The sequence below is a fragment of the Branchiostoma floridae genome, chromosome 17, assembly GCF_000003815.2.
Source record: "Branchiostoma floridae strain S238N-H82 chromosome 17, Bfl_VNyyK, whole genome shotgun sequence".
In the NCBI taxonomy this organism is placed as follows: Eukaryota; Metazoa; Chordata; class Leptocardii; order Amphioxiformes; family Branchiostomatidae; genus Branchiostoma; species Branchiostoma floridae.
The window spans coordinates 13,540,628-13,564,521 of NC_049995.1; the positions used below are offsets into that span (position 1 = coordinate 13,540,628).

Consider the following 23,894-nt stretch of genomic DNA (forward strand, 5'->3'; position numbering starts at 1 on the left):
GGGGGTATTCGGGTTTATCCGAAACGTCGTAAAAATGTTGAAGTCCAACACCCAAACCTAGTCTGACAAATCTAGCTTTGTAACAAAGGTTAATACTAAAACATGTATACCCCTATTGGGGTGCCATACAGTGATAATCTTTCACTTTTTTTGCGAGAACGAACGGAGGTTCCCCTTTTTCTGATCTTTAATTTTTTTAATTTGCGTCTGAGAAAATCATTAACTTGTCATGTACACATCTAGATTGCGAAAACATTTAAGTGGGTCAAGAGAGTTTCTCTCATAGCTATGATAACAGGCACAGACGTTTCGTGTTACGCTTTATTAAAAACACATGCTTTTAAGTATGAATATTCTAAGGGAATACAAAGCTCAATATGTGATGAAAATATATGAGGTAAACAAGTAATAATCTATACATATTTTATCTTATTTAGCCTTGGTTAGCTGTACCCTTATTTATTATTAATGTATAATCATGTTGTAAATCGTGACTATATTGTATCGTAATACAATAAATACCTGATAAATCTAATGTATTACGATTACGACTCCATGAGAAATGGTACATTCATTGCATATATCTCTAATAAGATTCATAATAAAGCTGATAAAAGTGAAAGATCATGAGAATAGTCAGTAGTGGTTGTTCACGGTCGAAATGTTTCCACGTCGCGAACTGTAGTATGATTCGTGTAACACCAGAGTCGAGTTGATGTCACCGATCTCAGCACATCCTGCATGGAAGATAAACAAGAGAAACAATCGTCACACATCGATGAAGGTTTAGACATCCAGGTAATAACATAAATCAGTTAGCTTCTATATCTATTCAAGAAGCTGGATACGATTTTGAAAACGATCTTCAGGTAGCATTGGCTTCCTTTCGTCAGTTACAATGAGGGCTTCTTGTGGGAGAGCAGGTTTGACACCCTTAAAGGGGCATTCCACTCCAAAAGGGAGTCTTGTTTTCCAATAGATAATGTGTCAATGAATACATAATCAGCTTAAATTTGTGGAAATCACCTTGGGATGAATTACGTGATGTATGTTTTATAAAACAATAATGACACTCACTAAACCCATGCAGACCCTACCCATACATTCCCTATACGCATAGACACTCTGTTTATCGTACATATTTTCGGAATAAATGAGGTACGCTAAGCACACCAAGAAGGCAAATTGCTTATAAGATAGCAAAGAATACAAGAACAAGACGAGTTTTCTTAGCGAACCTGAAATTAATTTTGTAACCTTACCTAAAAGTTTTGCATTGTATTCAGCCATAGGATTAATTCAATTAGAGGGTACTTGGGGAGTTAAGTAGAAGACTGAATGCTTTTGAGGCATGTGGAGCAACTGGGTACTTTATCGTATAATGTGAAGTAGTATGCAGTTATCACTTCCTAAAATTGATATCTATTGGAAAATAACACTCCCGTGTGGAGTGGAATGCCCCTTTAAGCCGGGTTCACACGTGCGTATACATTGAAGTCCGTATGGAATTCGTAGCCTCTACCAGGCTCCACAGGTCCCTGGAAAATAGTAGAAACCGGACAAATCTAGACAGATAACATGCCAAACGAGGTAGCTGGGTCACAAACCACACTCCTCGGCTAGGTAACTCCGCTGACATGTTATCTGACTAGATTTGTCCAGATTCTACTAAATCCAGCGACCCGTGGAGCCTTTACAAACTCCATATGGAGGCTAAGAGCTCATACGGAACTCATACGGACTTGGATATATACGCACGTGTGATCCCATCTAAAGGTGGGTTTACACCTGCGTATATATCTAAGTCCGTATGAGGCGCGCAAAGGAGTATTTGCCTCCACCAGGCCCCACAGATCTGTTGGTAAAAATGATAGAAATTGGACAAACGTAAACAGGTAACATGTCAGACGAGTTAGCTGGGTCGCTAGCCATACTTCTCGGTCAGCTTACTCATCTGGCATGTTATGTATCTATATTTGTCCAATTTGTACTATTTTTCCCTAAATAAACCAAACCAAACCAAACCAAACCAAACCAAACCAAACCAAACCTGTGGAGCCTGGCAGAGACTAAGAGCGTCATACGCACCTCAAACGGACTTGGATATATACGCACGTGTGAACCCATCTTATTCAAGGCTCGTTACACACCTGTTCTGGCCATGGTATAAACCAACTCCTCTTTCAAGACGTTCAGAAGCTGTAAAAGCCCGTTCTCACCCTAGAGATGGGGACAAAGTGGGAAGGTTTCTTTTCATTATGTCAGAAAACATAAGACAACGAGTGAGCTCGAGGGTAGAACAATGACGGAAAACATTTGAAAATCAATCAAAAGCCACGAGCACACAGTGACACACACGTACACAGACGAATACACCAATACACACACACACACTCAGGCATATATTTACACAAACACGCGCACGCACGCACGCGCGCGCGCGCACACACACACACACACAAACTCTCCCTCTATCTCTGTCAGAAATACGAGAACATAGTACTGTGCACGAAGAGATAAAAACAGTTTGGTGTTCAAGAATTGTTCGAAGTTCAATTTGGCATGTGATCATATACTAAATTTAGTACATTTAACATACGTACGTTACAAGCGAGTCCCCAAATAGCGGGCCTGCCGATGAACACACATCTGGCCCCCAGCGCCAAGGCCTTCAGCACGTCCGTCCCAGTCCGGACCCCTCCGTCCAGGTAAACCTCCGCCTCACCGCCTACCGCGCCCACGATGTCGGGGAGGACGTCGATCTATGTAAACATGTAAAAGAAAAGTCTTGGAAATGAGCAGTTATGTATGTTTGTAAGTTTTCGGGTTTGATAAAAAAACAAACAATACAGTTAGCAAGCCTAATGCTACATAACTAGGTTTCGCTCTTGATACCCAAATAAGTATGTTACTTTGGAGTCGACATACCTATTCTCCAAGCAGTGATTAGACCCCGGCTGTACCTTACGTCTTTTGGGGCGTTTATGTCGGACTTTCTCTTTTTTTCACGTTTTTTTCTTTTTTAATCTTTCAGTCACTTTAAACACTAGTACACCTTGTCCCAACTAGGCTCCGCTCTTGAGGCCTAGGAGTGGCCAAAAACTCACAGTGGCAGGGACTCCGTCCAACTGCCTCCCGCCGTGGTTAGACACCAAGATGGCGTCAGCTCCGTGCCGAACGGCTTCCTTCGCATCTTCCGCTAAAAACAAAAAAGGAGGTAATTATATAAGTACTTTAACTTAGGATTCTCCTGGAGAATAAAAGAAAAATCTTGTTGAGAAAAGACGTTATAACCAAGTTTCGACTATTACTCCTGTAATCTTCGTAAAAAAGGTAACACATTCTCTCATCTGACACGTGATCTAGTGGAAACCTGACCTGGGCAATGAGTAATAGGTGACAGAAAGCCTATACCGTCCCCCGTCACATATTAGTCGTGACAATGAATCGTCCTGGCAAAATGTTAACAGTCTAGTGCTAGATTAAATGATTAAATTCTGGTAAACTCAAGCTGTTTTTACCTGTAAGAATCCCCTTTAGTACGACCGGCAAACTTGTGTTGTTTTTCACCCAATCCACGTCATCCCACGTCATAGGCTGCTTCAGCGCAGAGTACAGGTGGCTACGGTACTCCACAGTTCCGTAAGGTGGCGTGCCTGGAAACATTATGTTCGGGGTGCTGAAATATAGAATTTGGATGTCAATGTCGATAACTGTACCGCTGACAACATGCAACGCATCCAATGTAGCACAATCCCCTGTGCTACAAAGGGACGGAGAAGTCATAAGTCATATTCATGCAGGACTAAATAATGCTTTTTAAAGTAGGTCCATTCTCAAACCTCATATAACCATTTCCCTCAAATAAGGTTGTCATGTACAAAAGCAAAGGTTCATTATAAAATACATTTTTCTTTATCACTTTTAAAAAGTGTGTGTTTTTATGTGATTACATTTTATATTGACAAATGCCGTACAGCCTTCGAGACAAAACAGTGCAATGCATACAATCTGAAAATCAGCACAGTAAATCTAACTTAGCAATCTTAAGGTCCCTTTTATCTTTAACATTCCTTTTAGTGTCTTCTTTAGTGTCTATTTCTTGGTTTATATCTTATGATGACTGGTAGAATTTAACATTTGAGGCTTTACCCGTGGAATAGCTGCGATTTGGCCTTTTCCTTGTGGGTCAGTTTTGGTTGGTTGAGGTACTCGAATCTGGGTTGGTCCACTGTGAGGAAGATTGCCTTGTAGCCTGCCCTCGCTGCTCTTTCTAACAGCTGCCGGTTCCTTTCCGGGTCCTTGAATAACACGAAGTTGAACCAGCGAGTTCCTTGAGGCGCGGCTTCGGCGACTTCCTCCAAAGAGTGGTTTGCAAATAGGCCGAGAACCATCCCAGTGTTGGCTGCGGCTGCGGCTATAAGAAAGAGAATTTGTTGGGTTACTTGATTAGGATAATACTTTGCCTTAACTAATTAGATAGCCCCCTGTCTCATTAATTTGCTGATAAGAGAATAAATAAATCTGCCTTAAAACTGTATTTTAGTAAATCAATGAGATAGTACCCCTCTTCCTCATTTTTCTACTAGCAGAGTAGACTATAATGAAGATAACCAAGCAAAATATGCCAAAAGGAGTAATTATCCAACTATCACGTTTTCTGACTTTTAAATGGATGTTGAATGCAGTTTTGTTCTTGTGCAACGACTGCGCCACTGTCTATATACTCGAATAATAGATTCGTTAAAAATTCTGTTTTTGTTCGAAAGCATGCACCAAGTTTTCTCAACTATTGGTGCATTTCGCATTGAAATTGGCTATCTTGGTACCAGCCCTCCCTTCGGCCGTTGAATTCGCAAGGGCATATTATTTTGTCAGAAACAGATCTTTCTATAGTCTATAACAGACTCTCGCCTGACTAAATAGTAAGAGGGGACTTAGGAATAAAAGTCTAATAGATGTTAACTGGCCTAGGAGTGAACTGCTGGATAGACTGTAAAAGGCTAACTGACATCCCATGGCAATTTATTTGTCCTTATTTGACCAAATTCCTCTCTTTTGTCATCCAACTGACACGTTTGCTTTGAGACTAATCTTACTACGCAAAGGGCTGTGTGAGGGTCGAGTTGTGAGAGGGTCCTTACCTCTAGCCGTGGCCTTCTCCCCGTCTGGATGCGCCATCTTGTGGTGAGCTGTTGGGGAAATGGCGACGGGGAAGTCCAGCATACTGCCTAACACTGAGACTGTGGTGTCTATTGTGGACACGTCACGTAACACCCGCGGTAACACACGGTACCTACGGACAGACAGACACACCGAGTTTACTGTTAGCGTGATGCCTAACACTGTCACTGTCGTGTCTATTGTGGACACGTCACGTAACACCCGCGGTAACACACGGTACCTACGGACAGACAGACGGACAGACAGAGAGTACTGTTAGCACACTGTCTAACACTGTGGTGTCTATATTGTGGACACGTCACGTAACACCCGCGGTAACACACGGTACCTACGTACAGACAGACAGACAGACAGAGGGTACTGTTAGCGTAATGCCTAACACTGTCACTGTGGTGTCTTTGGTGGGCACGTCGCGTAACACCCGCGGTAACACACGGTACCTACAGAAAAGTTACGAGCTCGACTCCAGCTTTCTTGATTTATTTACAGACCATAGTTCTACCCGTATTTATTTTATGATAAACACTTAAGAAAAAAATTCATTGTTAACTGTTTTCACAGTGGCTAGGAATGAGATTCCAAATGAAAACTGCATAGCAAAAGAAAAAACAAACTTGTAATGAAAACGAAAAAAAAGTCATGTACAGTAGACACTAGCTAATTCATGACGATAAAAACCTAATATTTGCAGTAAGTTTTATACAAAGAGAATGACAGGAAAATTATGCTATGCCTTACTTGTATCTATGTTATACATAGTTCTTCTCTCTTCTTGAAATATGTGTAGACGATCGCGAACTTATTATTGCAGATCTTCATTACGTCGTTGTTAGCTGTTGATGTTAGATATTTAAAAGTCTTCCTTTGTTAGGTGTGCACAATTCTGTTTTACATGTGCAGGTATTAGTGAAAACGAAACCATTCGTGTATATTGATATAGGTCGGTCACCTTTTGAAGCTCTCGCAGTTGTCCCTGAGAGTCTGGTTATCGCCGTCCCCGAGACTGTAGTACCACCAGGCGGGGCCAGGCAGGGTTCTCTCCGCCGCCTTTCTGAAGTCTTCCACCCTCCTCAGCTCAGGACTGTCTGCTGCCATCTTGGTTTGGGGGCGTAACTTCGGTTCCAGTTGGAGTTTAACCTTCTGTAAATCCTCTGCAGTTTATCCGGATTAGAAGTTGACAGGGTTACCCACCGTAGAGCGAAATTACCGAAATTTTTAGTAAGAACTCTTGCGCCACGGCATCACAAAAGGATTAGATACAAATGTACCACGGTTTGGCTGCGTGACTTTGATGACATTTGAAGTTTAATATTTTTTAAGTCTTCTGACGTTTATCGATTAGAAATGGAGATGATCAACCAGCGTAGGGCGAGATCACAAAACTTGAGTTCAAGAGAACTCTTGCACAACTCTGGCTTACATACACGGCGGCATCAGACACGGCAGCCGACCTTGACCACGGTCACGGGTTCAAATCCCGTCGGTTCACGTGCTAATGCCAGGTCAAGGTTAGGAGAAAGATGCCATATTTGAGGAAATTTAGGGGCCTATAGACTAAAGAGTACACCTCAACGTAAACTAAAATAAAAGTCAGTCAAACCAACAGACATTGGAACAGTTGAATCTTAAGTTTAAGGTTTACCTGCTATCATAATGCCTTTTGCAAAAGGAATCCTTTACAGTCAAGGTTTAGATAGAAATATCTTATGAAATTTAGGAGTTCAAACAAAGAGTACACCTCAACGTGAAGTGACCCAGCCCAATCAAATCAGCAGACATTGAAATGGACTTTTCATGAGAATTCGAAGTTTAAAAATTACCTGGTGTGTCTTTTGTAACGTTTTTAGACCGCCTTCTGCACAGAGCTTGGGAAGTTGCCAGCTTGACCGCATCCGAGGTCAAATACATTTACTTATACGACTTCCTGGATTTCCTTCTGGCCTGGAGATAAACATGTTCCGTGTCTTCAAACTGGGGTCAAGGTTACGCGTGCTGATTTGGTCCAGCTGCTTGCAGTTCAGTTCAATACCGGTAGGGGGCAATGACTTTTTCGCTACCGTCAAAGCGCCCAACCTCCATATTCTTCATGCATGCATCACAATTCACATTATTACTACACATGCATTGAGAATGATGGCCAAAGATGATAGGACTGCACTAGCAAGCGATGTGTCAAATTTGGTAATGTTTCTTTCAGGTATATTGAAAGATATTTATTTCTACAAATCATATCTATTTGTCCTTTCTAGTAAAAAAAACATAATGATTGTGCACTGCAACCGTGGTTTTTGTTTGTTTGTGGGTATGATGATGATTATATACGTGAATAACTTCATCAGGTTGGCAATTATTCATATAGTAAGGTTCTGGATTAAGGATTAGAAAATCAGCTCCGGTCATGAACGGAGATGAGGGGGGATACAAGCTGAGCCACGTCTGGGACGGCATTCTTGCTGCTGCAACGCCACCTACATCGGCTATAAGTAGCAGCAAGAAGTAGTTTTCGTCATTCCACCCTGATGAAGGTGTCTGACAGACACCGAAAAGTTGGACGCAAGTTACCTTTTGGTTGTGATAAAAAAGAACCTTACTATATGATGATTATTATATTTCTACATATAATCATATTTATTTGTCCGATAAAAGATAGTGAATAAACATTATAATGAGCACTGCAGCCAGAATGTTCTATATCAGATTTTATTCCATATATTCAGGGTGGCCACGTCATCATATACACGGTCTAGAATCGGTATCAAGGCTATATAATAGCAACTATCCACGATTCTTACAGTATACAGTCATAAATACTGTTAATGTTCTATATACAGTCAAGAATATCGCCTCTCATATACCCTTTATCCACAAGCGTGATGTGCACGCCTTAACATACAGCATGCTATCTTTTTATAGACGTAAAACAACCTCTTTCTCGCCCATGCACATTATTACCACCCTTCCCCCTTACAGTAAAAACTGTTTTGTTTTAATCGCCATCCTTGGGGGCGGCCATCTTTTTTTTCCTCCTGAAACTGCTCTGCAGCTTACAGCCACCTAACAGCCACCCATCATAGTGACGTCATCCTCGTACATTTTTTAACAATATACCAATATATTACAACATCCATACACCAAAAAGGCGCAATTTTTTTTAAATAACATGCGGTTTCATTATTGTCCAGAGTAGTTGCTTACTTTCCAGACTCCTACTTCAATTACTGCTTCAGTGACAACAATGGGTACTTTTCATCGCACCTGTTTTTAAGATACAGGACATTTGCATACAGGACCAAACCTGGTCAAAACTATATTTTTCTTTATAGAAACTTTTCTCCTTCTACAAATACTTAACGCTACAATTTTCACTCTATTCCATTGGCAGTAATATACACTGACATCTAAAAGATTTGCAGCTCTTTATATACGGTACGATTTTCGTTTTTTTCTCTTTGAGTGTCCGAATCAGTGCCTTTTTCTCCAAGAACACACTATTACTATTAGTGATACATTCTATGAATAGAAACGTGGCACAGTCGCTTTGCAACATTCATGATTAATATAAAAGTAGCGACCTAAGTATATAAAACGTCGCATGTAATTAAATATTTCTGTTTCTATACATTTTACATGATCTTCAAAATACAGACGATTATGTGGTATTATATACACTCATGTAAGAGTATAGCAATATTACATAAATAGCAAACACAAGCACCTCTTTTTTCTAATGATAATGATACACAAAGCTCTAGAGACTGATGGTTCTAATAATTTATCTTAAAATCGATGATAATTTGGAAGATTTCATATTTCACTTTTGCATTTTATACAATTTCAACTGACAGACTTTTTGTCCCAAATCGTAATTTTTGGCAACGCCTAAGGTGTGGACGCAGGTCTCAAACCGCAGTTTCGTTGATGTTCTTCCATTCCCCTCTGGAAGGCAGCTGTAACGGAACGTGTGGTGAGGAAGAGGCGACGTGGACGTTGCTTGCTGTTGTTGCGTTCTGGTTTGTGTTCCGATCTGCCATTGGATGATCTTGGACTTGTGACCATCTGGATGGCAGTCTCCGATTAGCTGGCTGCGGTCGGGAGAATTTAGCGTCCAATCGAGGTGCTGGGTAGAGCCTTACTGTCTGTGTCGTCACGGATATAAAGAAATAAACTTGTAAATTTGTGTCAGCTTACTTCAGATTTTTAGTCACTGTTAGAGTTCGCATTTAATTCATATAGATGGTAAAAGACTACACCAATATTTTCGATTTACCACTTATGGCATTACTACAGCTTGTGCAATGTGAGTTAGATTAGGAGATAAACCAGTCTCTGGAAATCCAATATGAGCAATGGATTTGAAACCACAAATTCTGGAAGAGAACGAGAGAAAATACTACTTTACCTCTGAGCTGTTCCTTACTCTACTTGTAGCTGAAGCTGTGCTCTCTGGTTTCTTCTTTGGTTGCTTCTCCTGTCTGCTCCGTGATGAGCTGGCGTTGACGGAAGAGGATGGGCGATGCTCCACTGAGTGATGCTCCTCTCTCCTGAAGGCACCACTCTGCTCCTCTCTCCTGTAGGAACTCAGGTGCTGCTCGTTCGACTTGTACCTCTGGTAGCTGGGTGTCAGGATGTCCTCAAGATCCTGCAAAGGAAACGAGTAAAGTTGAATGTTTTGACTCCCACGCACTTACCACTAAATCCTGAAGGGGCAGAAAACCGATATTCACCCTTGAAGCTTATTTTGCATTTATGGGAAAAGGATAAATCTACACTGTACCTTACACTTTCGACAGAGCACTAGGAAAGCTTAAGAATTTTCCGTGCTTGTTACCTGGATGACCATAACACGGTATAGTCTTCAGAAAATTGGTGAGGTTATGTCAAAGTTAGAAATGAAACTGTAGTAAGATAGCAGCCGCCATCCATCAACGAAGGCTACATAATCAATTCGTGACATTCAAATTAATGAAATAAAAAAATAAGCAACTAATGAATGTAGAATGGACACTTTATGTTGTCCTGTCATACCTCTGTGTGTAGGAGCTGTCTCATGGAGGCCAGCCTCCTGTCCAGCGCCGGGATCCCCGTCTCCCTGTTCATCTGGTACCGCATCTGCTCCTGCCTGCTGCGGGCGGGGTACGTGTCTCTCCCGAAGGATGCAGACGCCGCAGCCCCGGCGTCTTCGGTCTCCGCCGCCCTAGCTAGCCGATGGCCCTCGCGGTACCGCTCCTCAGCCGCGGCGAGTTTTCTGGTCGCGAGAGTACCTCCGTCGGGAAACCGGATGGAATCGCTGCTGATCTCACCTGCAAGGCGCCTGCGCGACATGTTTGGCGACACCGGTGACATGGACCTCTCCGGGTCAGGGGTTAGGCGTGACGGTGTGCCTGGTGGTGAAGGTGAACGGATTCTCTCCGTGTACACCGGCCGGGGAGGTTTGCTTGTGAGCCGCGCTGGCTCGTCCAGCCGGAAGTCGAGATGTCTCGTAGGCGGCGCCGACTTTGACCTTTCCATCATTCTCTCATCGGGGAACGTTGGACTTTTTACCAACCGTTCCGGGCGTCTTACCGGAGCTTCCTCGATTCGTTCCGTTTTGGTCCTACTTTCTAACAACCTTGCAGCAAAGTCGTCCGCGCCGCGACGGCCTCTCGAAAGATGCGAATCAACGCTCTTAGATCTGTCCATATGCAGGTAGGATTGTGTGTCTTGTGGCAGCTGGCGCCTCGATGCAATGTCTGAGCTTCCGTAAGTGTCAATAAGGGAAGGAGAATGTCGCGAGTAAGGGTCAGCCGCGGACGGCAACTGTTTGAGTGGAGTTTCAGAGTGGAGAGGTGAGTCGTGATTGGCTAAGCTAACATTTTGAATCCTGGTGGACTGCCCCAGCCAGGATGCAACGTTTTCGTACGGACCAGAACTTGCTGATTTGGGTACAAAGGGCTCGGAGGACGGAGGTCCCCTCTCAGGAGACACCACGCGCACGTTTTGAGCGACTAGCTTCGGAGAGCTTCGATCCGAGGCCGGCGACGGCGTCCGCTGGTCTTCCGATCGCCGCAGCAAAATCTCGTCCAGCAACTCCTGCGTCGCTGACGTCTCCTCGCTCGTCGTGGACCTATCGGTCGAGTCTCTGGGTGAATCTAAAGACACAGAATCTTTCATCCCAATCTCGCTTCTCGCGTTCCTTTCATCCCGTTCTGCCTGCGCTTTCATTGCTTCCTTCTCGCGCACGAGCTTGGAGAGCCCCCTAACGGGAATGCCGAGAACTGGCACGGCGCCAACAGGAACTATGCTGCTGCCCGGCAGGATGGGCACAGGCGAAGGAGCATCGCCTCGGATCTGCTCGAACTTCCTCAGCGGGAGACGCCCCTTCGGATGCTCCTCCTCTTTGCCATAGCCCACAGACCTCTTCGGCACAACAACATACGGTCCTGTCGCACCGTTCATGAAGTTCATCGGCTTTAGACCGTGACTCTGCGTTCTCGCCTCGAACAGTTGCTTCAGCGCCTTGAACTGAGACGGGTGCATCAGATCGTCGCCGTTCAGTTTCCCGTTCACCTCCCTCCGGTCAGGTATAGGCATCGTGTGACTTCTCTTGCTGTACTTCTTGGGTTTGCGATCAACCGGCTTCTGCGCCTTGACCTCGCCATCGGCCATCATCCGGAAGGTCGTTGAGCGCGGAGGAACTGTCGGAGCACCAATGTCATTCGCGCGCCCTCTGTAGGGAACCTCCGTCGCGTAGCGATAGTATCCCCTGTTCTTATTGGACGAGGAACACAGCGTTTCCGCTGACGTCACGTCCGGATGCCTGTTGCTGTAGCTCGCCGTGTACCCTGACCCCGATGACGCGCCACTTGTGTGGTACAGAGTCTCCATGGCGGAATCCAGATCCTGGAGGGACTTCAGATCACTCTGAGACTTCGACCTAAAAAAATAGCGAACACGTCTACTAGTAAACGTATGCAACGGCAATGGCATATCTAGCATTGTGCTTGCTTCGACTACCAAGGTTATCCAATAAGAATGTAAAAGATACAAGCAATGCAGTGCGCGAAGAAACAAAGTACAAGAAACGTCAATGTCGCTAACGAAAGATAGTGGATTCTGCCAAAAACGTCTGACCGTTTCCAAAATCAAATCCAGTTAGTTGAGTAATTGCTATTTGGTGTGAAGTACAAGAGATTTCACAAAGAACAAATTTTCATCATAATCGTCAGTCGGTACGTATAAGAAAACGAAAAAAGAGCCCCTCCCCGGCCCTTTCCCTTTTTTAGACGTGCAACTTACATGTTTATTCTTTCGTAAGGACTCACCTTTTAAGAGTGCCAATGGTGCTGACCTTATACGTCTGGAGGTCGTCTGTAACGGAGGCAATTTGCCTTAAAGCCTGTCAAACAAATGTCAGAGATACATCAATGGCCTTTCTAGCTACATGCATTTATGCCGTCACGTCATTATAAATGTCAAATGTTGTACGTGCCGTTATTTTTTAAGTGATTAGTGGTATGAACAAAACTCAACAGTATATATGTGTAATATATTGAATTATATCTGGCCTCTTTGTTCGATCAGTACGTAAACTTGCCTCTTTTAAGATATGTAAGATACTGTTAAACAGCCCTGGTCGATTTCATAAGGCAACAATAAGGCAAGCAATAACATGATTGTTTTCGACTTGTGACAACTCGATGCACATGCCCATACTTTGCATGTTCACACAGTTCTATCACCTGGCCAACCTTATTAAATCATTCAGCATCGTATTTACGTCACAGCCAGTGAATGTGAACGGTACAATACTTATTGCTGTGCTGTATGAGTGGTCTAAAAACGTGGCCTAGGAGCTTAAATGACAAACAACAACAAACAAACAAACAAACAGACCTCGTCCAGCGTCCTCTTCAGCTGTCGCTTCTCGATCTCCCACCGGAGGATCTCCTCCGTGTTGGCGTTGTGCTTCTGCGCCTGCGTCAACCCCGAGCTGTCCAGCTGCTTCCTCTTTGGAACGGGGTCGTCGAACACCGGTGAGAACGGGCGCAGGGCTTGGAACTGCGCACAGAAAACAACGGGTTCATTTAGACAGCACAGCAGAGGCGTTGTCAAAAATTTCTACGGCAAAACAAATGAAGGGCTCATACACAGCGAATGGCGCGACATTGAAAATAAGTGAATTTACTATAGAGCCTGGAATTGCGCATAGACAACAACTGGTTATATTTAGACACCACACCAGAGGCGTTGCCAAAAATAATGCAGCAAAACAAATATTAGTGCTCAGTTCCTACACTGCGAGTGGTGACATTGAAAATTAGTAGCTGTAATTTAGAACATATATTATAATGAATTACGCAAGATGAATACAGAAATACAATGGATGACGTAGAAATATTTGGACAAACAGAGCGATTAAAACACAATGAATATGTTTAGTAATTAAGCATCGTCATACTATCTCCATATTTTCACAGGACTCAAAGTAACGTGAGTCGTTAATTCTATCATCTAATCTGTAGTTACGATACCTAAGCTAAAAGGGTTGAATTATATATAACATTAGCGCTGGGCGTATATCTAATACCCACCGGTAATATAACAAAGGGTGACTCATAGGTAAGTGCTTCAATCCCACGATATTACAAAGAGATACTGTACGGTATGACAAGCACTCTAGTCTCTAGCAATATTTAGCTAACATACAATAGAAAGGAGTAGCTGCTAAACGAAGATTAGTAGCAATTTAAACGTACAATGTACCTACACTATGGTACAGCTCCCACAAAAACAAACACACCTGCCAGACATAGCCGAGGTCGACATTAATTATTCACGAGGGAGAGAGAGGGCCAGACAATTACGTCTACGCAAGGTAAAACATTTCATAGGCTGGAAAAAAAGGAGAACAGCTGTCATTAATATTAATGAGGCGATAGAGAGAGAGGTGGGCGTTCGAGTCGTACGGAGCGCAGGTAACAGAGAGAGAGAGAGACATCGAGGAAAGAAAGAAATGGCTAAGAAGTCCTTTGTTATGCTTGCACAGTGTTGAAATGTCATACTTCCGGGGGCTTGGCTTGCCAACAGGTGTCGGTAGGGGGCGCTTCTGGCTGGCCTGTCTCCAAGTCCTCACCAGTGCGTTGTTCTGTTGGTTGGCTTGGTTCAATGCCCTTGAGTGGCTGTGAGACCTCGTAGTGTGCTTGCTGCACCAGTTCAGACTGGACCTGCTGCACATTAGTAGTCCCATCTGGCGGGGAATCGTGGAACTGCCAGCCATACCCTACGCTGCTGACTCCTAGATGTTCAAGTTCCATCCCTTCTACTCGCCTGGTATGCTCAAACATCTTGATCAGATGTTTTTTGCGACTCTCGCTGAGTTTTGCTTCCTTGTAATCGTCCGTTTCGGGATGACCACAAACTTTTCTGGGATCGTCATCGTCGGACCTACACCCGCCGTCAACTTTGTCAACGTGGTCGTTTATAACATATGATGGTACTTCATCCTCCGAAGTAGATTCTTTCTTAATCTTATTATGCAGAAGAGGATTCACCTTCCAAGGAATAACGTCACCATCTTTATCTCCATCATTTCCCGTGGTTGAAACGTTCCAAGACACAGCCTTGCGGCTCATCTTTGGCTCCAACTTTTTCTCAGGTTCTGAGATTCTTTCTTTGTTCTTTATTGCCGTTTCATCAAACTTTGAGGTATACTTTTCCTCGTGAGTGACGTCATCTGCCCTTCCCTGGAAAACTTCACGTATGTCTTCAACAGAGGGCCATTTCATCATCTTGCTCTCCTTTTGGAAAGGACTAGTACACGTATCATTTTCTTTCTCGTCCAGATCCTTTTCGAAATCGCTCTCAATTTCTATAGGTTTAATCTTCAGGCGGGCTTTTCGTTTTTCCCTCTTTTCTTTGCCTCTCAATTCTACTGGTTCTTGTCTGTAACAGGTTCTGCTTTCCAAATTTTCATCGTCAGTCCCAGAAAAGGACTCTGTAGAAGACAATCTACTTCTGGGTCGGAAATCATGTAAACCGCCATATGTTGGCGCTGAGCTTGTCTCAAACTGTTGAACTATGTTAAACACATTCACTGGTGTGAACGCGTCATCAGACTCATCGTCCGTTAGATTTAAAACCATCGGCTTTACCTTTCCGTAATGAGGGGTTGCTGGACTCTTTCCTTGTAAGTAGTCATCTTTTTTTGTGTCAGCGTCGCTGCCAATTTCTTCTCTTTGGCTTGCTGTTACATTTATAGGATCTAGTACGTTCACAATTCTTGCCTTTACCTTTTCATTAGGAGGTATTTCTGGACTCTTTTCTTGTAAGAAGTCATCATTATTTGTGTTATCGTCGCTGTCAACTTTTTCTCTTTGACTGGCTGTTACATACGTGTAATCTGGTACGTTCACAGCTCTTGACTTTCTCTTTGTGTAAGGTGGGCTTTCTGGAGCCGGACTCGTTCCTTGCAAGTAGTCATCATTTTCTACGTTGGCGTCACCGCCAACTTCTGTCCTTTGACTGGCTGTTACATCCTTGTTATTTTGTACTTCTTTTGCCAATGACATTGCCTTTTGTGGTATTTCCTTTGGTGCCAGACTCCTTCTCCATAACGATAGCTTCTTTTCAAACTTACTAGCATTATAAGGTGACAATTCTCCTTTCTGTGGACGGAGCTTGTCTAAAAGTCTTGACTTTCTCAATCTTTCTACGGGCATCATAAGCAGCGATGGTTCTGGCTTAGCCAAAACTGTTTCTTCCTCTTCACGTTGCATTAGATTCAGAGTTTCTCTAAGTTTATTTGGACGTGGTGATGTCCGACCACTGCCCGTGTTACTCTGTGCAATTATGGCTTTGCTTTTGCCCAATGTTGCAACGGGATCATCATTGTTCTCGAAAGTATCTTTCCCATCAAAGTCCCCTATGTACAGCCGTGCATCTATCCCTAGCTTGTCTGTAACCTAAGGAATCGGAAGACCATGCATGTCATATATCAACATATACTTCCTTTTTATACAACATTCTACCTAGATTCCTGAGAACGATGAATTTCTAACGAGCAATACCGGTTTTGCTATATCTGACACAAAACTAGATTTACACTTAAAAATAAATAAAAAATTAAACTAAAAGCTGTTGGTATACTGGAACAAAAAACATGTCGACATTGAATATGTCATGATCAATTAATCTCCAGGCAAATTTTACAGTGGCATCAGATAGTATCAAAGCTGGCAAAGGGAGTCATCAGCTACTGTGCAGCCAAACACACCCCAATTTTTTAAGGCCGGCTTCACTCCTCTAGTATCTTTTGGTACTATCTTATTCTACCATAGGATTAATTGAAGATTAATGATCAATCATGATTGCATGTGGGTTAGTGTCTTAAAGTATAATTTTGCTGCTACGGTGGCTGTAAAGAACACAAGTGCTACACACACCTCGTGTATCTTTGACTGCATGCTGCTCAACTGCTCCTGCCATTGGTTCCTCTCCTCCGCAAACATGTGCATCAAATTCTTCTTCTCTTCTTCCCACTTCCGCACCAACTCTGTCCTGTACACGTACGGGTCGCCAGGGGGCGCACTCTGGCACCGCTCCATGTCCGGGTCTCCCAGATCCGCCATCTTGTTCTGCTTCTGCTCCTGCTGAATGAACAATGTACGAGTGTAATGGATACTCTGCTGTGTGGTTCTGAATTATACCGATGAAGGGCAACATGAAAACGTTTCCTAAATCTTAGAGGATATAATACAGCTAAACAATGATTAGAAAATCTGTATGATGCAGTTTGAAAAATATCATCAAAGTCAGTCACTGCCAAGATATGATAGACCAAGTTTTCTGTGTGTTAAACATTGGCTGTCGGAAAAATGCAATCACTCTCATTCTTATCAATTGAAGTGACAAATGGCAAAAATTACTTAACATCTGAAATCATCTAAATTTTGATAGGCTATCCATGAGTTTTATACAGCCCTGTTCTTTGATAAACTTACACAGATGTTAGATGGTCTTGAAATGATTTTAGAATTGCTTAAACTGACTTTTTTTACGATCATTTAAATATTTTCTTCTTCTTTGGAATTAAACGGCCGAATCATAACAAAGATCAGGTACTGCGGACGTTATATAACATCATTGCAGGTACTAATGTCAGGCAGAAATTCCTCAAGCAACTGGATATGATTTTGGAAACGGTCTGACGTTTCAGATAACATTCATCATCATTCGTCACTGACACTGCGGATATCTTGTCGGGAGACAGTTTTCATGTCCTATTCCATTTCACGTGTATGCTATTCTATCAAGTACTAAGCTTAAACATAATTTCTGTGTTTCTTCCAACTCCAAGCAATCTAGTAGACCTGAATTGACCCCTTATTTTCGGGATGTTTTTGCGACTGTGTTTTTCTCGCGTTGCCAAAGTTGGTGCATTGGGGACCGTAAAATGTAAGACAACACCGTCCGCTGGGCCCAAAATAACCGACTTTGTTTTCATTTGTTGACATCGCAGCACGCAATGGTTTTGTGTTCAGTAGCAACGTTGTATGTCTCCACCATTTTATCATTGTATCCAGGAATACACCTATTTCTCAAATGGTACAAGTTTCTGTCTTTTTAGTACGAAAGCTTGCAGGTAGTTGATAAAATAAGTTCGAACGCGTTTGTTTTGATCGCCTGCTGAACTGAAGCCCAAACACTTTGCCTTTAATTCGCCCCTAAGGGCGGTCATAACCTCAACAAGAATGGGCAAAATGCCCCGAATCAGCACGCCAGGGCCAATCCTGGAATGTAGTTGACCGAAAACAAACAGACATAGATGGCCTTAGAAGTTCAAGTTCGCAGGCACGGCTTTATATAACTGTTACGGCAATTGTTGATGCTGACTGTTCAAAACATTGGGGAGGCAGAGTGTTTATGGTAGGGGTGGGGTGTAGAGGAGACCCTAGATCTAGAGCAGTGTCTGATGTGTTGCACAAAGGCCTGTTTCACCTGTGTTGATCTCACACCTAAGTGACGGATGTGTTTTAGGCGTGACTGTGTGTGTGTGTGTGTGTGCGTGCGTGTGTCTGTGTGTGTCTGTGTCTGTGTCTGTCTGTTTGCCTGCCTGTATGTCTATGTGCGAGTATCCTTGTATATATGTGTATGTATGTTTCTCTCTTCTGTATATGTTTATCTGTGTATCTTTCTCTCTCTCTCTCTCTTAATTAGATTGTGTGTCTGAGTATGTGACTGTGTTTGTGTATGTACATGTGTATGTGTGTAAGTGTGTGCTTGTATGCGTGCATGTATGTCTGTGTGTGTGTGTGTGTGTGTTATCTTCGAAAAACTTCGAAAGGCTTGGAATTTTTTAACGTTATTCTAGAGCATTTATTCCCTAATGTTTAAATCAAACTTGATTGATCGGCCAATTTTATATAGAAAAATTATACATACATTCCCACGATGGGTAATGTCCATAAACTGAGGAGACTAGAGAAATAACATGTAAGTTGAATAAAGTTGACATTGAGAGGGTCTTAAGAGATGTAGGCCAAGGGCATGGTCAAGATTTAAGCCGGGGGCTAATATAACTCTAGAAGTATTTACCCTAACATAAGGCTAGCTAAGGCATCAAAGTGAGGACGTGGCCTCGCTCGGTGGGTGTCCGGCACACCCGAGTCTCTGCACCTGTTAGAGCGCATAGCTCACATAGAAAGTGAGACAGTCCTGGTGTTGCCTGGTACGAGTATTGTGTTCGGTGCGTTAAGGTCGATGACCTCTTCGATATGAATCAAAGTTGCTTTTAGGGACTTTGGTAAATAAAATAGTTTGAGAGTATTGTCTAATACGTATACAAGTGCCATGCAATAACGCACAAACGCACACACACACACAAACACACACACACACACACACACAGACAGACATCTAGAGAAATAAAAAGGGTTAAATTGAATGTTCTTATATATATATGAACATTCGTTTGAACTTTATTTAAAATTTCACTATAAACTTTAGAAACTGTGTGTACTTACCTGAGGCTGTGTAGATTTAGTCTCAACCTGAAAACAAGAACAATACAATACATATTAACTTTTTATATGGAAAGAATTCAGCGATTAGGACTAAATGCAAATTCACATTTACATAAAATCATTGATGACCTATCTATTTAGCGGTTGTTACTAGATGATGTTGTAGGTCTTTATACAATTAAGATGTCCGCATATTTTCAAGTCTTAGATATAAACATCTTAAGTGAGACGTACCACTTTAATTCTTTCCTCCAGACGTTGCTTTTCATTGTCCCAGGCGGACTTCTCTGCCATGTACAGGTCATGGATGTCTTTCTTCCTCTTCTCCTCATTTTTAAGCTGGGTCCTCAGATCCTCCAACAAACCGCGAAACTCCGACAGCAGCCCCCGACTCTCATCCACCTGTGATGATGAAGGACATGCAATGATCAATAATTAAACATATCAATCTAAAGTTGTTTTTTTTTTAAACTGATGATTAATGATCTTGCCCAGTGATACTTACGAAAATTATTGGATGTTACTTGCGACTGTTGACATAAACGTTTTAGTTGCTTGTTAAAGAGTAACTGTTGTTTCGCGTATTTCGAAAAATTGTTGCATTAGAATTCTGGTCGTCGCTCATGAAGTTTGTACATTGTCGAATATATCGAGAAAATTGTATCTGTTTTATTTCAAGAACAATGTGGTTGTAGTGGTTGACTTTAATGGTAGATCATAAAGGTAACAGAAACTTTACACTTGTAGCTGTACTTCCTATATTTCAGGAATAGCTAAATAAATGCATTTAGCATTGGAAGATGCAGTAATTCACACTTGGAAACTAAAAAAATGGAGCTGAGGAGAGCATAATTTTTCATAAGGACCTATCCTTTGATGGATAAGAGAAATGTGTTGAGAGCCAAACCATTACATAACGGCAAAACAACCTCCGTATAAATCACATCCAGATTATGCAGGAAATTGCGGGTTCTTGCGTACAGTTGCCATAACTGCGTCGGCACCCTGCAGTTATATGAGCTGATATTTAACACGTTCTATCCGTACACGCAATGAATAAGGCGAACCTGGAAGTAGACTACTATAATATCCTGCCAAGAAATCACAGAGCAATGACCGCCGAAGGAAACATGGTAAGACTCTGCTGGGGGAAAGTTATGCAGTAGGAACGTGAACCACGCAGTGCCTCTCCGTTACTGCTGTTTTCCCGGATATCTATCCACCTGCCCAGGGCAACTTGGCAATTGTTCAAACCGAACGGACTGGTAAACAGACTGTAGTATATAGATAGTTCTAAAGGTGGTATCTCACTGCACTTGGGGCACTGGTACGGCAATACGGGGCTTGTTCACTGTGTACTGTTTTGTTATTTTCGCGATTTTATATAATTTAGATATTGCGCTGTACGCAAAAAGTATGACTAAGAAGACAACAAAATACACAAAACGGAAGAAAATTATTCTTTATCTCTAAAATTCGTTGAGTCATCTACGAACCTCGCAGTGCCGCACTGGTGCACCAATTGAGAGTCCATCTTAAGCTGTCGTGCAGTTAAGAGATCTAAAGGAAGGTTCCGTACATAGCACCCTAGACTGGTAAACAGACGGGAAATATAGATAGTTCCAAGCTGTCGTGCAGCTTTGGGATCCACTGAATTTTAAGCAAATCCTCTTGACAAAAATACCACCCTAGACTGGTAAATAAACAGGAAAATATAGATGTGTGCAAGCTGTCGTGCAGATATGGGATCTACTGGATTTAAAAGAAATCCTTTTGACATTGGGCCCGTAAATACCACTCTAGAGAGCTTTAATGTACATTATACACAACTCTCTAAAATTACATTTGATGTAAATATGATATGACTTTTAAGAGTTCATCAGCAGACATGAAAGTGAAATGATCTAGTAGGATACCACTTTGATATTATTTCCGTTAAGGGCAAGAATGCCACAGATCAAAGACAAACTATGTAAAATTACATTTACCTCAAAGGCAGTCGAACATACGATCCAAACTTGAATACAATAGATACTAGGGCGCAGGAAAGGCAATGCTACAGTAGGACGTCAATCTAACATCGGTTAAGGTAATACAACGTCAACGGCCAATGATCTATATGAATGATGAGCACACCAATAGAGATATTTGGCAGCAACGACGCCAAGATAGAATGTTTTGAAGCAGATTTAGGAACTGGAAGCCTCCAACTAGTCACTGCAGTGTTTAAGGGCAACGACACCAACACGGGCTCATTTTGACGTCTGTTGCTCAAATACAACGTCAAAGATTCTAAGTAAGAAAAATGATCATTGAAATGTACATTTAGCAAATTATCATTTGACGCTGGGTATAGATGATTTACAATCAGATACTGCAGCGTTTAAAAAAAGGACAAGCATAACAAGGAACAAAACGGATAGATATGAAACATAATACTTGCAAAGAATGTTTGGCAACGACGCAAACGTATATAGTATATACAGGAAGTTGCTTTTCTAATATTTCAATTCGACACCAAAATGTCTGAAGGCAATGACACAAGTACCGGTTCATTTCGACGTTGTTTCCTCAAACATAACAACAAAGATCACGAATACATAGCAAAGATAATCCCCAGTAAAGTACCATTGGCACTGAAGTAACGATAGAGTATCACTCCACAAGATTATGTTTCCATAACATTGACGTCATCCCGCCTTAGTAGAGCTCATTCACACGTCCAAACTCCCTTTCGATTCCTAAACGGGTTTTAACGATGTGACGACCAGTGACAGGGAAAGGAAATTATCTAATAGAGCAGGAGAAAAACAGCCTCAAGGACTTTCTCCTCACATGAAACGAACTAACCCGTGATCTAAATCTACATTCCCTAATGAAAACTATGTTTTGAGCTGTCGGTTTGCACGCAACTTGAATCGTGGTATTTTGAAGCGTGCTGTACTGTGCTGTGCTTTTCCGCTGCGTGCCAGGGCATGTACATATACCAAGACATGGTTTGGGCCCAAAAACATGTAGGAATAATATATGCCTCTATGTTATCTTTGCCAATATGCCGTCACCGAAGGATAAACAAAACAAAAACCAGTTTCTGTTTATCACAAACAAGTTTACCCAAAGTGATCAACGACGAACATTTTTTTCCTATTCACCAGTGAGAATGAAGCCTTCATACTAACAATCGACATCTACGCTTCTTTACAAATACAACAAACCAAAACGTTTGTGCTCCAAGAACAACAGCGCTGAATATATGAACCAATAAACCAAAAAGGAAGCTGTAAACATCAGATGATGAGTTTACCTGATGGTAATTCCACAGACTCATCGTCAGACCATTCTTGCCTCCTTCGATCACCATCGTGACCAATCCCAATGTCGCACAGGCTACAAATTCGCGAAGAAAACTGTTCAGGAACCACAGGAATCAACCACCGGTAGCAACCAAGGCTTGACTGGAAATGACGCGCACTGCTGTCCAACGCCGCACTTGGAGAACTGTCCAGTCACCCACCGGAAGTGATGTATATGGTCATCCTTGTTTTGCGTCAGTTGACGTAGTCATGCCCAATATATTACACATGCACGGGCATTGGACAAGGTCGTAGTTTGGAGATCGCTTCAACACGTGTCTCAATTCCTTTTAGGAAACGTTAGTTTAAGGGTTCTCTGCAAGGTTGGGCACACTGTGTCGCAAGCTCCCTGTCCATGTGTATAATGGTCGTCCTTTTCCTCGGTCCCTAAATATAGGGGTCAGGTCACATTAAATAGCTTAGCTCGACCTAAAATAACCCGATATGTGAACTATGGCTACGCGGTCCGACCATCGCTTCTGCCTTCCGGACTGACTCATTGGTTCACCATCAAAACGTTAATCCCAACCAAAAACGCCACCTTCCACCGTATTTCCCAGAACCTATCCACATTTCTAAATGTATACCACATCCGGTCAACACAGCAACAGGTTATCTGACATCTTCGTCGTATATTGGCCTTCGTATCTGATGGATCCGTGCGTGCGATATGACCAGACGGACTGATACGTCTGGTATGCGTAGGGGAGGGGCCAAAAGTTCATATCAGGCGATATCAAGGCAGGATCATTAATTAGAGAGACAGCTTACGTGTCTTTGTTTACTTCCTCCAGAGGAGACCTGAGGAGAGAGTTGCTACCACCCTTGTCGTGAGACGAGGCAATCTGACGACCACGTCATCAAGTCCACAGGCCCAAGCTTTGCTGACAGATGACATAATTGGTGATTTGTATGCTATTTATCATTGGCATCCTTACGTAATGACTTTGGATGGAGGTCCTTATATCTCTAACACTTTGATAAGGATAAATGTTTATACTATGTCGTAAATCACTGGTCATATCCATACACATCAAATAAGATAAACATCTCAAGATTTGGATGAACTTTTAACTAGGAATCATACACTGTAGTCTACACCATACAGTGCAGAACCAGATGTTCTAGCAACATTCGTGGCGTTTTTATGACGCAGGATAACGTACAAGTACCTACTGGAAGTCAACATGGCCCTAATAGAACCGATGGCGCATGAGGAAAACCACTTAAACAGCTCACAACTTACCATATGTCCGTTGCCCAGCTGCTTAGAGGATTGCATGTCCTAGAATGTTCTCGTGGTAGTCCCCAGGGGTGGTAAATCTATCCCGAGGGGGTGGGGGAGGTCGCATCCCCT

At 42.5% G+C, this 23,894-nt stretch overlaps 2 protein-coding genes across 2 annotated transcripts in view; both read right to left on the reverse strand.

Moving 5' to 3' along the window:
* Positions 1 to 307: 307 nt before the first annotated feature.
* On the reverse strand, positions 308 to 6,279 carry LOC118404315 (hydroxyacid oxidase 1-like). Its single transcript, XM_035803382.1, has 8 exons — positions 6,134 to 6,279; positions 5,145 to 5,296; positions 4,153 to 4,417; positions 3,522 to 3,763; positions 3,108 to 3,199; positions 2,604 to 2,762; positions 2,151 to 2,220; positions 308 to 737 (listed from the first exon to the last, which is right to left on the reverse strand). The coding sequence occupies exons 1-8, from the start codon at positions 6,277 to 6,279 to the stop codon at positions 637 to 639; spliced, it is 1,227 nt and encodes a 408-aa protein (XP_035659275.1). The 3' UTR covers positions 308 to 636.
* Positions 6,280 to 7,868: 1,589 nt separating this feature from the next.
* LOC118404316 (centrosome-associated protein CEP250-like) overlaps positions 7,869 to 23,894 on the reverse strand; it is a 51,552-nt gene continuing 35,526 nt past the window's right edge. The window contains exons 10-17 of the mRNA XM_035803383.1: positions 19,419 to 19,586; positions 19,185 to 19,211; positions 16,605 to 16,808; positions 13,057 to 13,221; positions 12,486 to 12,559; positions 10,210 to 12,097; positions 9,584 to 9,823; positions 7,869 to 9,320 (exon numbers count right to left, since the gene is read on the reverse strand). Coding sequence (XP_035659276.1) covers positions 9,084 to 9,320; positions 9,584 to 9,823; positions 10,210 to 12,097; positions 12,486 to 12,559; positions 13,057 to 13,221; positions 16,605 to 16,808; positions 19,185 to 19,211; positions 19,419 to 19,586 — 3,003 coding nt within the window. The 3' untranslated portion in view covers positions 7,869 to 9,083. The remainder of the gene's footprint in view (positions 9,321 to 9,583; positions 9,824 to 10,209; positions 12,098 to 12,485; positions 12,560 to 13,056; positions 13,222 to 16,604; positions 16,809 to 19,184; positions 19,212 to 19,418; positions 19,587 to 23,894) is intronic.